General features: G+C 44.5%; 1 protein-coding gene across 1 annotated transcript; it reads right to left on the reverse strand.

Annotated features, from left to right (window-relative positions):
• Positions 1–2,302: 2,302 nt before the first annotated feature.
• LOC136002937 (E3 ubiquitin-protein ligase RBBP6-like) lies at positions 2,303–18,055 on the reverse strand. Its single transcript, XM_065658173.1, is given in 13 exon segments — positions 2,303–3,129; positions 3,859–3,937; positions 4,018–4,179; positions 4,657–4,760; positions 5,294–5,466; positions 5,701–5,840; positions 6,359–6,443; positions 6,556–6,644; positions 7,920–7,964; positions 8,813–8,849; positions 12,367–12,475; positions 13,039–13,106; positions 17,994–18,055. Coding segments are annotated over 13 exon segments (1,980 nt in total).
• Between the last annotated feature and the right edge of the window lie 1,098 nt (positions 18,056–19,153).

Here is a 19,153-nt window from a genome sequence, read left to right on the forward strand (position 1 = left end):
TGGCGTGCTACAACTGTTATCCCCAAACCAGGATTCTTTACTTGGTGTGCATACAAAAGAGCCAAATTTAGTACACCAAGACGAGACACAACCTATCACAGAGTTGCACAAGTCTGAATGCTGGAATAAAGCTAGCATGCTAGAAAGAAAGGTAACGGCTATTACACACAAAATTTTATCATCACATCCACGCAGTAAAAACCTAAATTACTCATGATCTTCTGTATTATCACAAAACGCACATTTTGAGTCCATGGATTCTCATTATTTACCAGTCTGCGAACTCACCGTACCACACAACAGACGAAGACCTACTAAAACTGCAACATGCTTAAACAGATACCCACAAAGAAAACAGGCCAACAAGGAAGACATCTATGATTCCTGTGTTATACTTAAAGATACTTAAATGTTCTATTCTCCGGCCAGTTTTTCCGATCATTTAAGTTATATAGCAGCCACCACTGATTTCAATATTTCACAAGATCCTCTTTCCTCATATTTCCAAGTGCTTTCCTGTGTTCTAAAACACCTCCCAATACCGATTTCTTAGGAACACAACTGAAATCAGTCATTTCCGACCCCATCTCGTAAGTAAAAAACCATGAGAAGAGGGAGGGAGGGGAAGAAGCACAGGGCTGCTTGCAGCACGAGTGGGAAAAGTGGGGAGAAGATTTTACAGCGCACTTACACGAGCAATATGACAAAAAAGTCCCCTGAAAGTTTGCCTTCAGAGCTCTAAATACAGACTCCGAAATGAACAGTTATCAGAGAGAGAAGAATCCTGGCAGTTTGCACCACGACGGGTACGGGCCTCGCCTGAGAGTTTGCCTCCGGAGCTCCAAGACACAGCCCCTGGAGCAAACGGTTATCAGGGAGGGAAGACGCTGACAGTTTGCTTTGTGAACGGATACAGGCACCTGGAGAGAAGGTCAGCAACATTTGGCTTGGCATATTTCCCCCATGCAGTAAATAATACAGTGATCCCACCACGAAACTCTTGTAAGTCGCACTTCTCTCTAAGAGCTCTAAACATTGTTCTGCAGTAAGCAGAACCCTAAATTACTCCCCCATGACAGAGAGACCAGTAGGCAATTCAGTGGGGCCTTGAATTCAGCATTTTCACCAGGATTTGAGTGCATTTCCCAGAGGGGGCGTCTGTCTCACCCCATCCTTGTTCAGCGTGGGATGGAGACGCTCTGCAGTGCACACGCCTGCTGTTCCTGAGAGCACCTGGGCTGGTTTTGCTTTGATCGCATCCTCTGACACTGCAGCCTTAAAACCAGCATTAGCAAGAACTGAATCCAGCTCAGGAAAACTGCTGAGCTCTAGATGTGTTTCTCTCAAAAAGTCATTTTTGCGGCTGTGGTGTCAGCACGCCAAAAGGCCCACATCTCCACATCATGTGCTCAACTCTTAGGCTGGGTTTATGTTTGCTTGAATAACCACCTGTAAAGAAGTTGATGACACGATATCACATGCCAACGTCCACTAAGAGTGCTACAGAAGGTAAAAATATCTTCCCTCCAACATCCGCCCTCCACCCCCTCCCCAAAAAATACTCATTCACTGTTCACTCTTAATCCTTCATTCTTCAAAGCTGGATGGCAGCTACGTGATGATGAAGTGATAAACAGTTTACTTGGGAGCTGGAGGGGGGAAAATACGTAGGGGACTCTCAGGTCTCATTTCAAAGACTGAGAGTCCTTAAAACATGGAGAGGGAATAGATTTGCTGCCCTCTGAGTTTGTCAGCCACCTTCTGCTATTTCTTAGTCAAACACACCAATATGGGATGTTCCTGTTACTTGGCTGTTGCATATTTTTGCACATTTATATCTTTAACAACTATTGCCGCTCTTTACTTTTACCTTCCCAGATTGTTTTTATCTTTACTTTCTTGTGCTTTTTGATGCATACAAGATGAGAAAGGAAACAACTGTCAAAGGGAACTGTCTGCTGTATTGTTCATTTCCAATGACCCGACGTGGCTTTTAATACACAACACATCTAATTACAAACATACCAAACCAGGTTTCTTTCTGTCATAGGTAGTTTATTGTTTGAAAAAAATCTTACTATTTTCATTAACTGTAAAGAAGAAAAAACGACTTGTATTGATAACATTAAAGCCATTATAAACTCAGTCAAACTTGAATTAAACACCAGTGTCAAAGTACTGTCTAATTAGAGCAAATCCTCAAATCAGAATTAACAAATAGTGATGGACTACAACCAAACCATCACAATAATACAGAATCAAAACTTCTGACTTCCCAATTTTCATTTGAACATCATCCGCTCTAACTGTCGCTCTTGGGTTTTTTTGCACCTTCAAACAGCTGAGCATTGGGAAATCCTTCATTCTCATCCTCTTTTCTTCTCTTCCCTTGGAATCTCTGTTTACTTGCTCTGTCATCTCCCAGTGGGTTTTTCACCTCTTTCTCTTTTGAGTTTGTTGGATTTTTCATGCCATGGTGCTCTCTTCCAGAAGCTTTTTCAGGGCCATCTCCAGCTATACGACTATTTTCATGGCGCTGCCCACCAGGATAATCCTCCCTACATCCCCAAGTATATGGCAAAATCTCTCGTCTGGTCTCAGGTAGATCGAACCTCTCTGGAGAAAAGGTCTCTCTGTTCACTGGAGGTCCAGGCTGAGCACCAGCAGCACAGCCCCTGTCAAACTTTCCAGACCATTCTCCATAGTTCCTTTCCCATTCTCTGTATCTTTGCTTTTCAAATGGATCCTGAAATTCAACAGATCTGCCATAGGCAGCTTTCATACCATATAGTGGAACTGCTGTGTGTCTGTTAAAATACTCCCTTTCTCCTTCCCCTTGAGGTGTCGTCCTTTGAGTGCGAGCCTGGCCTCTAAATACTGGAGACCTTGACCGTGAGTGGTGATGACCACGCGACCTTGACCTAGAACGATAGTTATGACTCTTCCCTTTGCCTCTTCTTGGAGATGGCAGCAATGGTGAGTAGGAACGAGAATGACTCCGTGATTGAGAGTCGGAGCGAGTGCAGGAAGAGCCTGATCGTGACTTGCAGTGGGTATACGAACTTCTAGGGTAAGACAAAGCACCACAGGGAGACTTGGACCTTTAAAAAGCACAACACAGAAAAATAACTACATTATTTCAAAGCAGTCACTCTCCCCATTTTTTTTCCTCTCAGATTTGGGTTGGTTGGGTTTTTTTCTCTTGCAGAGAGCAAGTTCTAAGGGCTACAGTGCAGTATCAAATAGCAAGAAAACATGATTTAGCCTGAAGACAGTCACGTTCAATTTTAAAATGCCAGTCTAGTCTATTTAACTTCACTGCTTATTTGGCAATTTGTAGAGGATGCAAAGCCCTTGTACTGCAATCCTACATACTATTTAATCCTACGTATTATTTAATCCTCCATACTATTTAATCAACACTTCCAGCCAGATGTCCCAGCAAAATCTTGCACATATCTTGAGCTCTGACTAGGAACCTTAAGTTTGACCTTTATTACAATTACAGTTTGAACTTTACTATGAAGAGACACCAAAAAACCAAAACATGGTCACTATAAGAAGAGGCCACACCTTGAATCCTGGTGTCAGTTTTGGGCCCCACACCCCAGGGCTCAAAAGGGCTGCACCAAGATCACCTCAGGGCTCAAAACGGCGGCCCCAGGGGCACCGGAATCGCCTCAAGGCTCAAAATTTCCGTACAATACTCACAGTTTCCAGGCTGGTTTGTCACCTGCTGAGCAAATTGCCCTGGCTCTCATTGGCTGACCTTTTGGAGTGGGGAGAGGAGAAAGAAAAAAATCCCATTCAGTTTATCTGAAGAGAAGTTTTTCAAAGAAATTCTGAGGTTATAGTTACCGGTTGTGGGGATTGATTGTCCTTGGGGGCCCAGGAGATGTGGTAAAGCTGCTTGTCTTGGAGCAGGAACCTGATACTCCTGGTGAATAAACGCAAACGCATGGAAAAGAAGCCCTCCTGAAATCCAAAAATCATGGTATACCTTGAAGTAAAACTTGCCTTCTCTTCTGACAAAGTGCTGATGGACAGAGAGGAAGATCTTGAAAGTTCCGCGCTTGTCACCAGAGCAGCAGGAGGTGTCACGAGTGGTGGCGGCTGCTGCCCAAGCTGCTTATGGACCCTTCTTGTGTAGCCAGTTCCGTTTCTGAAGTTGTTCACAATCTAGACATTTACACACATTTACAGAAATCACATTTACAGAAAGATAACATTACAGAACATATTCCAGAAACTTCAGCAGATCTACACACAAAAGCCTCTGCGGAGTAAAATTACTTGTGCATTCCTGCAAATGCCATCAAAGCTAAAATAAGTCAACATACAGAGATAGAAACATGTCACATTAAACATGGATGTTAAGGATTGGTATTTAATCCTTTATTTCATACTTTGGTATTTAAAGTCCTTCAGTGTTAACACCAAATTTGAATGTGAGGCAATCACGCTAAACAAAACTGTGACCTGAATTAGCCAGATTGTCTCTAAATTTAGAATCGTGACCTTCCGGAACAACAGATAATGTGTTTGCAAAGGAAATTCAGCCTTAAGCAATTTAACCTTGCTTAAGGAGATGTAAATCAATATTTTTTACAAACGGACTTTTCTTACAAACAGCTCGTGTAAAAGTGACCGCGTTACCTGGCGTAGGAACTTGTTGGCAACTAAAGCATCAGGAGAAACATCCGTCCGGTGACATGTTGGGCATGTATGTTCCTCAGATTCCAGTAACGCTGTCCTGATACCTGTGAAGAATTAGAGACATCAAACTATTTTTAGCCAAACTAAGGACATTTTGTGGGTTCTAATCAATTATAAAAACACTTAGATGATTAATGGTTAAATATGGTCTGGAATTAAGGGCATGAAGCTATAAATGTTCAATAGTGTAAAAAGATTCTCGTATGCAGCAAATAACTATGGAGTTTTGATATTTTGCTCTTGGAACATTTGAAGATGTAGACTGGGCTGTGTCCTGGTGTTCTAATTAGTCTCATTAGATGAGGCTGTGTCTGGATGTTTCGACTGGTCTTTTTTCCACCTTCTCATCCAGCGAGAAGCCACCAACCTCAAGGTTAACGAATAAAACACGTCTCAAAAACCATGAGTAGGCAGGTTTGAGTTCTGGAGCTTTGAACCAACTCTCTCAGGGAGAAGAACACGGATTAAATTATATTTATTTCTTATATTTCTTTTCTGATCTTTTAAATGATATTTCTTTCTTATATTTCTACTTTCAGAAGAGCAGGTGTGATGCTTGGCATTAACAAACCCTTACATTCATCACAATAACTGTTTCCACAACAGGGAATAATGACGGCATCGGTCGTAATGTTTTTACAAATGAGACATAACAACTCCTCCGGAACAGGGTCGTTGTTTGAGGAGGAGGAGGGCGGTTCCGCTGGTAAAAATGGAGGTTTTTCCTTCTTCCCTCTCGCATAAGCTTCCCTGGAGGGGGGGATGGAAAATCAAAAAGTTGAAGATGGGCAAAGGAAAGCTTTTCCAAGCTTTGGATTTCATCAAAGGGAGATAATAGATGGAATTTGCAGGTTACCAGACAGTGACAACGCTTCTTCCCCCATAACTACAGGTGCTGTGCAACTTGCTGGCATTGCCGCTCACACACTCACACATGGTTTCTCTCGTTGCCTTTCGGGTTAGTCCAATTAATTCTGTACTTACGCATTAATAATCGGTATTGCGTATTTTCCGGTGCTTGTCAGCATCGCACCCCTTGTACTGGGATCTTCCACCTCCATCAGGAAACTCCTGGGAATTCCTGTGCTCTTTTTAATCCTGGGAACAGGCTCAAAAGTTTTGTCCTGTTATGAAGAGAAACGCAGACATATCTCATCTGAAGACCCACACTTCAAATGACATTTCAATGACTACTTTAACTAGCAAAAGCTTTTCATCCTCTCCTTTTGCTCAGCCTAAGGGTTGCAGGAAGATTCAACAAAAGACTTGTGTAACTAAAACACACAAATATCCAACAGGTGGGGTCAACAGAAACATCTCGCTTTTGTACGGAATCCTAAAAACTGCAAAACGTCATTAAAAAGAGTTCAAAACAGAAAATTTTCCAATAATACTGAAATAGATAAACAGGCATGAAGGATCACAGAGGATGATCTACAGCAATATCTATTGTCTATGACCTAGAAAAAGGAAAACTTTACATTTAGAATTCCAGGTTGCCTTGTATTTCGAACAGCTTTGCAACATTGCTGGACCACCTCTGCATTTCACCCCAAGAGAAACAATTCTTCATATGATAATATTAAAATTGAAAACGAAAAGATTTTTTAAAAGCATCACCAGAAGTCCCCCCCAGTCTTACCCCTTTTGTCGGGCAGTTCTTTATATAGTGGCCGGGTTTTCCGCAACGGAAACAGGTGTACGATGGTGGAGGTTTCTTCACGTAACTAGAAGTTTTTTGGGGAAAAAAAAGAAAAGTGTGTCATTCTTGTGAATGCAAATGCCTCGACAAGTTTTCCATCGTCTTCAGAGAGGAGATCTGACATGACCAACACTCACGTGGCTGGATTGTATTCCCAGCAGGACTGAATCATCATGGCTTTTATTTTATCTTCTTCAGAAGCTTTGGCTTCAGCCAGGTTGGCCGTCTGTTCAACGGGGAATTAACGGTGAGACACACATGTTACGTGTTTGGAACTCAAAACTTTCAGCTCTGTTTGTACCTTTGTAACTAATCCCATTTTCTTCCCAGCTACGTGTAGAAAAATCTGTATTATCCAGGATTTGTAAGCTCTAGATAATTTGAAGGAGAAGATCTCCACTGTCCATTTAATTGAGAAAGATAGAAATTATTTGGACCTTCCAGCATCAATCGTTCAGATCAACCACTCCTGGTTTTGTTTTTATATGCATTTATACACTTTCATCCACAAATCAACCATCTACGTTCAACTTTGTATTAAATGGTTCTTTCATATATACATTATTTTTCTCAACGCTGATGTAATCCAGATCAACAACTATGAAATCATTTCCAGTAACATTTACGGAAAACTTGACAGATACTTGACTAATTTGAACCCAAACAGTTACAAAACACATCCAAACCCCACAAAACATGACTAGGAATAGACTGTAATTCAAATATGGCATTTAATTCATCAAAATAATAAAGCAGAAAACTTTTTACAACACATTGCCTCCATGCTGAGCCAGTCTGCTCTCAACTTTACATTATTTTCCTGCATTTTTCTGAAACACTTCCATTTCTTCAAAAGCTGAGATGTCTGACACATGCTTGGACAGTTTTTCACATTTTAGCATAAAATTCCACATGAGATTGCAGAATCAAGGACACATTTAGAATTTAGATTTCAATTTCCTTTGGTGACTACCTTCCAATCTAATGTTTTCCCAGAATGTACACAATTTAGTTTCTGCAGTGAGAGAGGGAAGAAGTTCCCAGTGGGAAGAGATTTCTTGGAAATGAACTCCAGCCTAGAAATTCAGACATCGCTGTGCAATCGTCCACGTTACAGAAACGCTTCTGTTTTGGCTGTTGCAAACACCCCTGAAATGTCCATCATTAAATTATTCCGTGAAAATTGTGTTAGCTTCTGGCGCAAAAGTAACGAAACATATGAAAAACAGTCAAAACAGCTTCTGAAGTGCTGCTTCTTTGCATCTTGAAGATGAGCGATTCTGCAACGTGACATTGGGGCTGAGAGATCACAGGATAGTGTCAAAATATACACACATTTTAAAGGTAAAATGAAGACCTTAAATTATCAAACATTAAGGTATTGTTCACATTACAAGACTTGTGCAGCTATAGGTCGCCATATAAGATTTAAAAATAGGAAGAAAACACTTTTTTAAAAAGTATTTGACAAGAATATATACCTTATATTATATTGTAATACCTTAATAAGCTGTGCCAGAGAAAGAGGTGCAGGAGAGTCATCGATCTGTTCACAAAAAATTAAACACATATTCAATTGTACCTTCAAGACAGAGCGTAGTAACAGTGGGACAGCAGCACAAAAAAAGCTGTAACGAATTCAAATGTTGCCGCCTTACTGTTCCACAATCACGTGTGAACTTTCCAGCGATTTATTCCTACCACACTAAGTTCTGCTTTGAAATACATACAGAAACGTGGGAAAAAAGCCAAATAAACTGTCTTTATGAACACAGAGTTTGTGTTGATACACATGCTAGTAAAAAAAGAGAAAAATAACTGTTTTCAAGAAATAAAACCCCATCTGAATTATTTGGAATACAATAAATGCAATTTACATTACAATAAAGACAAAATATAAAAAACACAGAAGAGACACATAGTATTCAATCTAAGTGGCAAATCCAGATCCAGACCATTTACCAGTCAAGTATTTCCTTGTGTTTCTCATTTATATAATATTTTAGCAGCGGAATGACAGTGTTTGCAAACCTGAAAAGAACACCACTCCTTTCCCAAATGTAAATTCATAGTTGTGTAGCAACGATATTTAAATTCATGGCAATCTATTAAAGACATTTTTGTACTCAGAGGGGCCCCAACTAAATCACTTCAATTACACAGTTTTAGGAACAAATCCCCAGGTATTTAAGGACACGACAAGGAATCACGGAGCTGCACGGAACTGTCCTCACAACAACGACGTGACTCACTTTCTACCTTGCTGAGTCCAATATTTTTCTACATTGATTGGAAAACACATTATGTTAATGCTTGGAAAATTCATACAAGGCTGCGTTGGTTAAAATTCACCGTGGTGTGTAGGAAAAAGGGTGAGATTATGTTTTTACATACTGCTTTTGATGTTCCGCTCACTGGCTCCTTTTGACTTCTAGAAGGAGAAATAAAGGTGATCAGAACTTAAATAAAGCATTCCGACCCAACAAAAAGCAGTGCAACCAGATTCTAAAACCCAAACATCAAAACTTGATGTTCTGATCACCTAAGGAATGTGGAAATTTATTCTTATACATAAACTCTTCTTTCTTGGTGCATTCAGTGCAACTGAAAAAAACCAAAGCAAAATTACATTCCTACTTTGTGACAAATCACTCTACTCAGTCATCTGACAGAGACACAACAAAAATCTCTTTAGAAGAGTGTTTCTTTGTGGAAGCCCAAGCACTGTGATCAGGTGTCTGCCATGTGTAGCCACAAAAGCGCCAAAATACTAAATATGTCATAAAACATATGCTATATTGACTAAAAATAGCAGCAGAAATGTCATTTGAAAGCAGTTACAAGGGGTTTGTGTTATTTCGGAGCCCTGCAACAGACACCAAAAAAAAAAAAAGGTCTTAATTGCCAGAAAGTGTTCTAAGGTAATCTTGAAAGCACTGCACAATGCAATATTTTAGGAAATATTTATGATGCTTGAAAACTTGCTGAGATTCCATATACTCATTGATCTGTCACTTCGTTCTTTCATATTTATTTGATCTTTAGTGTGCAAAAAAATCGGATTTGGGGCCTATGAACACCTGCTATCTCCCCCCTCCTCACCCAAATGGAAGAAATAGTCAAACACTGAGAATGAGACTCTTCCCAGATGGGAATAAATTCAAAGTTTATGCTACAATGTCTTTACTATAAAAGCAAACACATAAACCAAGGAATCCCTCTGTGTCCAGGAAACAGTATCTACAACGTGGGTCTCAGAACAACCAACCCCGAGAACAAACCCAGTTAAATCATCTGAAGAGTCACCGCTGTTGGAGTTCGAACCTCACCTCCTAAAAATGTAGGCCTGAAAAAGTAGGCCTAAAAATGTAGGCTTATAAAATGTAAGCCTAAAAATGCAGGCATAAAAACATAGGGTCAGGTCCATTCAAAACTACGGCATCACAAGAAAAATTAACAGCCGCTTTAATACGCAAGATACAATCTGAATGCCTCTATAAACTAATATCCATAAAAAAGGTTAAAACACACTGAAACGCCTCACAAAGAATACAAAGCTCTATGAACACTTACAAAATGTGTGCTCCAGTCGTGATTCTTCCAACATTTTTTGATGAGATCTTAGGGACTGGAGCATTGTCATCTGTGTCTTCTGAAAACAACATAAATACAGAAAAGAAAAATAAATTAGTCAATTCATGAGTGTATATTAATATGAGAATCCCTTTACAGATACAAAAGCAAAATTTTATACGTAACATCACACTTCTATCATCTCCATGTGTGAACGGGACATTTTGAGAATGCACAAGAGCAAAATATTTCTCACAGAAGAGCAAAAATACCCCAACTACTTGGGAAACTTAGACTGAGCCTAAAACACCGAGATCCCTCCACGAGGACGGTTTTTCTATTTATATTTTACACCACATTCGTCTTTAGATGAGGAGGAAAGCCCTCAGTCCTTTTAGATTAGGCCCAAACAAAAAACCCAGCTACCTGAGACACTTAGACTAAGCCTAAAATGCAAAGATCCCTCCATGAGGATGGTTTTTATACTGTACTTTCACAATCTGGATATGTCTAAATCTTTTCAAGCTCCATCAGCAGCTGTTCCCTGGGACCTGCTGGCAGTTTTAAGAATTAAAAAAAAAAAAAAAAAGTTAAAAAGATAAAAGAAAAAAATGCTGCAGATCTACTTAGGCTCTGTGGTGGTGGTTTGGTGCAGGGATCAAGCATAACATGGGAATATTTCACCATTTCTGCTCTGGTTTTCAGTGTATTACTCCAAAACACCCACCTGATGGCATCTTTTCAACACCAAAACCAGCAATTTCCAGAATTGAGCTTTCTGAGGGAACTGAGAAATTGCTGAGCTGCAAGTAACTCCTGCAGTGTCCCTGTCACCTGCAGTGTCACGACACCCTCACCACCGTACCGGGCATTGTGACACAGGTTCTATGTCACCTGGGTGTGGCAGCCCAGCGCCCCCTAGGGGAGGGGGAGCCTGTCAGCCCCGGGCCTGTCACTGCCTGGTGTCCCTCCTGTCACTGCCTGGTGTCCCTCCTGTCACTGCCTGCTGTCCCTCCTGTCACTGCCAAAAGAGGAGAGACTCTTCTAAAACAATCCTGCAGGGTTTGGGAGCTCTCTGCCCACATGCAGAGCCCTGCGATGGCTTCAGGACATGGAGGGGAGGGCAGCTGGTTCTCTCCCTCCACTGACCCCTTCTCGGCCACCTCTCCAGCAGCAGCACTTTGCTCCCAAGCTGTGCCAGAGCCACCCATAAAGCCTTTCTCTTCCCCCTGGGGATCTAAAGGAGCAACGAGATGGGAAGAAATGGTCCCCCCTCTGCCTCAGAGCAGCCTTGTGGTCACTTGGACCTTCCAAACATGGCCAAATGACACCACTGGAAAATGAGTCCCCTGCCCCTGGTGATGGCTGAGCCCAACATGGGAACATCAATCCCAGCTAAGGGCTCCTTGAAGAGTCCCCACTGTCCCTCTAACTGCATTTCTACAAAGAAACAGCACTCAAGAATGACACAGATTCAAATCACGTATCTGTTTGGCCACCTCAGGTGGTGTTCCTTCTGCTCTGGACCTCCAGCCAGGGCCACTCCATCCTGGGCACCACTGATCTGGCCTTCAGTGGGTGGCATTGCATAGACATGGACCCCTGGGACATGGGTGGCACCAAAGGGGAGGGCTCCAAGCTGTATCGCACTGAGACGGTCTTCTGCGGTTCTGTCAGCACCGACCAGAACATCTCAGGCCTTGATGTCAGTAATTGTGCTGTCTCCGGTCTTGGTGGCTGTGGAATGCAGACCTTGTAGGTGGGCTCCTCGGGCAGCCTGGCCTCAGAACTCATTGGTGGCAATTTGCTTCCCATGGGAACTTTCTTTTTGCCTTGTCCTGCTCTGCATCTCTGAGGGTTCACGGCCTGCGCTGGGCTCTGCTTTGGTGCTTGGCCTTTGAGCTCAGATTTGCCCTTGGCTTGGCCACTCATGGGCTGCTTTTTCCAGAGGAGTCCCCTGGGATGGCTGGCAGACGCCTGAAATGACACGACAGGAGGGGACGGCCTGAGGACACGATGGGTTTGGGGCCCCATCCTGCCCCCACGAGCCACGTGCCTGTTTGCGCAGCCACCAGCAGCTCAGCCGATGGCTGCGCTGAGCTCAGGAGAGGAAATCCCTGAGCCAGGCCCCTCGGTGGCACACGGCTGTCCCCATGCACAGCTCAGGAGGCCACACTCGGCGCTCTCCTGAAGGAGTGGAAAGGAACCAGCCCTGTGAAGTGGGGGCTCCTGGCAGCCCCATCCCAGCCCTCCAGGCGCTGCCTTCACCACTGTTCAGCAGCAACAAACGGCAAGTGTTTGGGGCTGGGGAATGGGCTCCTGCTGGGACAGAAAATGACCTCGTGCAGACACCAATCCTGAGCCCCCAGACTCACCTGACCCCAGAGCTGTTCCTCATCTCCATCGCCTTCTTACCCCAGAGCTGTTCGTGTTCCTTCTTAGTCAAGCTGGAATGGGCTGGCAAGGGCAGCTGAGCAAATCTCTCTGGAAACAGGAGGAGACGCCTTGTCAGAAGAGCATCACTGATTCTGCCAGCCCGGGTGACACGCAGTGGTGCTCAGGCCTCTTCCCAAAACATGCGAGAGGGCCGTTCTGCTCCCCTGACAGCGCCATCTCCAGAGGCCTCGCACCCTCCCCAACAGCGGCACCTCCGGGCTCCTCTGCGAACGCGTCAGTGGCGCCAGGTTCTGGAAAGAGGGGCTGGGTGATGCCAGGATGTGACAGACTCTCTTGGAGAGGTAATTCCCAAAGTGAGGACAGGCCCTTGAATCCTCACCCTTCTGCTGTAGCCAGGGATGGGCTTGCCCAGCCCAGCCCAGGGCTTGGTTCTTGTGAAGTCAAGCTTAGGAGAACAGGCTGTGCCAAGCTGGCATGAAGCTTTGGTGCAAGTCAGAGCCTTTTGGCCATCATGGCCAGGGATTTTTCCATCAGACTGCATAAGCTGGTTGCCCACGCTATGGAAATGAGCTGGGAGTTGCTTTCCCTTCCATGCCTTGCCTGAGAGGTGGCAAACTCTCTTTTTTCTTTTTTCTTCCACTTGCCCTCACCAGGGATATTTCTCAAGACCTTCAGAGGGTCCCTGGGCAGTGGTTTCTCCACCAACTCCAGTTCAAACCTGGATAGAAAGAGATGACACCAGCATGACCCAGGGCACCACCAGCCCTCCCGCTTGCTGGGATCACCTGCTCACAGGCAGAGTTTAGCACACTCGTAAAGGCCATTGTGTTCCCAAGTCGACTGTGCCCCATCCCCAAGGACTGTCCTGGGAGATGGGGTCACTGAGGAAGGAGTCCTGGTGACATGGGAAAGAAAGTGTTGCCTGAAATCCTCCGTCTGACCCATCAGTTCTGCTCACAGGAATGGCCACAGGCCAGATACAAATGAGAGTCACTGCTCATTGTCCCTGCAGCAGGACACTCGTGGTCACACGGAGCAAAAGCCGCCAAACTGCAGCTGAGCGGCTGCTCAGCCAGAGGCCAAAGCTGCTGACGTGCTCACTGGGGACAGACGATGACACGGCCAGTGGGAGTCAGGGAAGCCACAGCTACCGTGTGAAGACACCACCATGTGCAGCAGCTGGGCAACCTGCAATGGAGGAACGTGGAGATGGCAGGGCATGCTCAATGTGGGCAAGCTCCTCAAGAGTGGAGGAGTTCAGGGCAGGAAGAGGTGGCGGGATCGTGGTCTCGCCTGGCCTGAGCAGCTGGCCGTGTCCTGGCCGGCTGCACACAGGCAGGGCTGGGGAACTGTGGTGGGTCTGCTCAGATGGTGGGGGGCTCTGGGAGTCGGGGTGCTGGTGCCTGTGGCCTCACGGGTGCCCCAGTGCCCACCTCACCCGGGCTGAGGCTGGAGCAGAAACTGTGTGTTCCAAGAGCAAATGGCACCTGGCAGCCCCGTGCCCAGGACTACAGCTCCCAGCATGGGCTGGGGCGCTCCCTCTAGCTCTCTGAGCCATGGCCACAGCGTCCCCGGCCCGGCCTGGTGAGGCCTTGGCACAGGCCGCCCCGGGCAGTGGTGGAGTCACCGTCCCTGGAGGGTTTAAACCATGGGCAGATGTGGGGCTGAGGGACATGGCTCAGTGTGACCTTGGCAGTGCTGGGTCACAGTTGGACCTGGTGATCTCAAAGGTCTTTTCCACCCAGAAGGATTCTGAGCATCCAGGACAGACTTGGTGGCGCGGAGCAGCAGCCTCTGGGCCCAGCCAGTCGGCCCAACTCGGTCTCACTCGCTGTTGGCTCATCCAGCCCAGTTCAGACCCAGTGACTCAACCTCCACATTGAACCAGAAGAGGCTGCAAGATGGGCCCACGCAGCACACAGCTCTCAAAACCCCCTGTCCTGGTTTTGTTCAAAACAAGTTTCTCTTGTAGTGAATTTCTCTGTCAGCTAAAGTCTTCTTACTAACTGCAGTTTTCCTGAAAGTTAGGTACATGTTTTGGTAGACATAGCAATGGAACGCAAGGTCATTGATAATGATGCATCCCGCGAGATGGGCAGGCAGGAGGTGAATTGAAAACTGACCAACTAAAGTATTCCATCCCATTCACGTCATACTTCATATAAAAGTGGGAGGTCACGAGGCTCTTGTCCCTTTTCCTTCTGGCTGACATTGGGAGAGGACCTTGCGAGTTGTCCCTGCGAACTGAGGCCTAGTGACAGACTGAATCCAGCTCCGGTTGGCTGGAGAGTCCAGTCCAGAACTTCGGGTGCCGGCCCTACACCTGCCGGAGCAGTTGCCGGGACTTTCAAGATTGGTTTTGTGTATTTTGTGTTATTTTCTCTATTTTATTAGTAGCATTAGTAAAACATTTTTAATTTTTTCCAGCTGTCTTCTCTCTGTCCTTCTTTCCCTCCCAGTCGCCTGTCCTTAGTGGGGAGGGGGGAGAGGGAGGGGCTGAATGGGAAAGTGGGGGGAGAGGAGGTTAACAATACATCTGCCATGGTTTTATTGTCACCCCGCAATCAAACCATGACATACAGGAAGACGGAATTTAGAATTAAACATGCAGGGGATGGTTTACATGTGAGCCATGAGCCAGCCAATTGGGCTGAAGTCAGAGTCTATGATGTTGTGGGGGTTTGTTTGTTTTCTAAGTGATCTAGTGGTTGCGAGTGTATGACATCTAATTCAATTCACTTTCTTTAGTCACAGCACTGCTTTTAAAGATCAGATCCGAAATGTGGAAATATTCCTTTCTCTTGTATCCTGAGGTCTTTGGGAAAGAATTCAGTTGTAATCACTGTAAACCCTTCAACAGCTCTTTAAGTAACTGTAAGCCTCATGCTCTCTTAGCTGTAAACTACCCCAACCTGTATCAACAGTGACACTCTTTTTTCTAGGTAGTGAATTGATTTTCAGCACTAACACTGCTGGCTGGGAGGCAAGTGGTTGTTTTATGGTAGTGCAACAATACAAATGACTGTGAAAAGAAGGAAATAAGTTTTGTCACTCAGTGGCCATAAAGAAATGGAGTTCAATGAGCTGGACTGGTCTCAAGAATGATGATGCTGACTCTTCCTGATCCTGTCAATAGTATGGGCACTCAATCTTAGTTTATGGCTTAGTTTTCCTCCCAAAATGAGGCTTTGGGCCATAAAAATGGGGGGTTTTCCCTCAAAATGATGATTAGCTGAAGTCCAGCATCTGCTCTCTGCCACCTCCTTCCTTGATCCTTTCAAGATCTTGAGCCCCACTGTTCTGTGGTCCTCACAGCCACAGCTGCCATCAGTTACTGTGTCCTGAAACCAATTCTTCTCTTGCATTGAGAGGCAGATCAGGCTGGGCATCACCCCAGCTGGCCCCTCTGTTGTCCATAAAACAGAGTTCTTTACCCGAGGTGCATGCAAATGAGCCAAATTCTGCACACACGAAGACAAGAGATGCTTTTTATTACAGGATTGTACAAGTCTGGATGCTGGATCCAGCTAGCGTACCAGCAGTACAAAGGTCTCAATCATTTATACAAAATCTGATCACTATACACATGCCCTCAGGGCCATCCTGTACAGCTGATTGGTTACAATATTTGCATACAAGTTATGACTCACTGTTCTTACTACGCATGCTCAGTGAGTAGGGGTCTTCTCCTGGAGGCCGGTAGCCTTTGATGCGGAGGTATGTTTTGAGATTAAAATTCTATTCTAATGAGCAACGTTTACTTTAAGTTAAGCATGTCCACAAAATTTGGCAATAAGCACTAGATACTCAACTGTCCATGGCTGACTTCTCACTTCTGGGATAGGTTTTGTTCTACAATTAAAAATTAATTGCTGCTAGACATCTCATTTATTATTCACCTAATACTAACTTTCTAGTAGGCCTCATGATCAGGTCTTTTGGCCTAACAGCTTCCCCGCTTTGGGACTTATTTGTACACATCTATATATATCAAATAAGTCCCATCTTTTCTAAACTCTTTTAGTGACTGCAGCACAACACCTCACTATATATTGCAACATAACATACAAACATACAAATATAACAATTGCTAATACAACGATTACAATCAGCTTCTTAATCCACTCTGTAAATCAGGAATCCAGGATGTCAACCATGCCCAAACTTCTTGAAATCTAGAAGAGGTGTTTTTTTTCTGTACCTCATGCAAGACTGTCATATGTTCACAAATCTCCTCTAAGTCAGATGTGATTCTTTTAGATTGAGCAACATTCAAATGAAGTATTTTCCCAAAGTGGTCCCTAGATGTATCAATAGGAAGGGGTATTCCTAATATGGAAACCCCTTTATTTGAATTTTCAAGGAAACACGTGCACACTCAGCAATTGGTCTTGTTAGCCACCTGCAGGGTCTTCTGGATCATCATAAAATGTACATTTTGGGTCCATGGATTCTCCTGATTTAACAGTCTGTGAATTTACTGTACCATATAACGGGCAAAGAATTATGGAACTGTAATACATGTTTAAACAGATATCTACAAAGAAAACAGGCTAATGCTACAGTCAATATTCTTGAATACAATCAGATTCTGTCTAAGATTCTGTATGGGATTCTATTTCAGTCTAAGTGCAGTTCATTAAGTTTTCTCCATTTTTAGTTTTAAAAGAATGATATCTTCTTATTTCCATCCAGCCTCTGTACTTTTCTGTATTCTAATGTGGTGGATTCAGGAACTGACTCCCTTAAGTTTCACAGCTGTGTTAGTTATCAACAATACTGCACAGAGTCCTTTCCGCTGCTCTTTCAGAGGTTTGTCCCTCCAGGTCCAAAGAGAGACTTGATCTCCAGGTCAGAAGGGAGGCACAGGCACATCCAGTGCCACAGGTACTTTCACCTGGATATACCTATGTAATGATGAGAAAGTTTTTCCTAAAGGCAACATATATTCAGTGAGCATTTGGTTCCCCGAAATATGCATTTGATCAGCTTTTCCTGTCTGTATTACTTCTGCTATAAAACCTGGGCCTCGATCTGACGAGATCCCGTCTGGAACCCCAAACCTTGGTGTGACTTCACTCAATAATTTCTTTGCTACTTCCCTAGCTTTGTTGGTCCGGCATGGGAAAGCTTCAGGCCATCCGGAAAAGGGATCTACTAATACCAAAAGACATTTATAATTATTACACTTTGGTACTTCAGAAAAGTCAATTTGCCAATATTGTCCCAGAAAATTCCCTCTCTTTATCTATCCAGGTGGAGGCTTTAACCCTATCTTAGGATTATTTTATAACATATCACGCGTTGTTTTGCTATTTGATTAGCACAGCTTTGCATTTTGGGTCATAACGAGCTGCACAAGGAACATTTCTGCTCCAGCCCTGTCATCTACGCAGGTACATGTGACATCAGAAGCAGCCGCACAAACCGGAGGCTGCTCTGGCGCCGTCCCCTAGAAAGGCACATTTGACATCAGAAGCACATGCAAAAGCCAGTTTCCTCCTTCTGCCCTGTCACCTGCTCGTGCACTGTGACATCGCAAGCCACTGCACAAGCCAGGGTCGTGCTCCTTGCCTGCCACACGTACAGGTACCAGAGACATCACCTGCCCCTGCGGAAGTCAGGGGCCTGCTCCTGCTCCGAAACCTCCTCGGCCACCAGTGACATCGCAACCAGCTGCACCAGACAGGAATTCGCTCCTACCCTGTCACCTTCTCAGACACCTGTGACATCATATGCACCTGCACATAGAAGGTTCCTGCTCCGGCCCTCTCACCTACTCGTGTCCATGTGGTGTCACACATACCTGCGCAGGCCAGCTGCTGCTCCTTCCTTCACAGCTGCAGACCTACCAGCGACATCACAAGCAGCTGCATAAGCCAGAGGATTCCTCCTCCCCCATCTCCTGCTTGGGATCATGTGAGCTCAAGGTGAGTGTTTCCAAATCTAGAGTTGGTAAAGCAAATAAAATTAGTATAATGCTTTGTAAAGCTCTTTATGATGAGCTCTTGGAGTTACAATGTGGCACACCATTTTAAATAGTCAGGAAGCTATTTGGTTATAGGTACCTGTTGCCCGATTGGAAGATGACATTAATTCTGTTTTCCTTCTCTACCAGGAAGAACTTCCTTTAGAGTTTGAGGTGACCAGAATGAAAACCAGATGGAAGGGTAAAGCTCATCTTCTGTGGCATTATTTTCCACCATGTACTAAGAAATTCAGTGCATTCGCAATTCATGGCTCAGAAGAGAGAAAGTATCTTCGTCCTGTGCCTCAACATGAACCACAGGAAGGACAGAAATCAGATTTGTAAGCATGAAATTAGCTCTTTTGTAATAGAGCTGCGCTATTATTGGAATCCTTAAAGCAAGCTAACCTGGTTTCCAGACTGAGTGTCATGAGTATTTTAACTGTACTGCTTAGCCCCAGATCCACCGGCACTGTACTTTGTATAGAGTCACAGAATCATTTCGGTTGGAAGAGACCCTCAGGATCATCGAGTCCAACCACAACCCAACTCTGGCACTAAGCCATGTCCCTGAGAACCTCGTCTAAACGCCTTTTAAACCCCTCCAGGGATGGTGACTCCACCACCGCCCTGGGCAGCCTGTTCCAATGCCCGACAGCCCTTTCCAAGAATAATGTTTTCCCTAATATCCAGTCTGAACCTCCCTGGCGTGACTTGAGGCCGTTTCCTCTGGTCCTGGCGCTTGTTCCTGGGGAGCAGAGCCCGACCCCCCCTGGCTCCAAGCTCCTTTCAGGCAG

Source organism: Caloenas nicobarica, unplaced genomic scaffold (genome assembly GCF_036013445.1).
Source record: "Caloenas nicobarica isolate bCalNic1 unplaced genomic scaffold, bCalNic1.hap1 Scaffold_83, whole genome shotgun sequence".
NCBI lineage: Eukaryota > Metazoa > Chordata > Aves > Columbiformes > Columbidae > Caloenas > Caloenas nicobarica.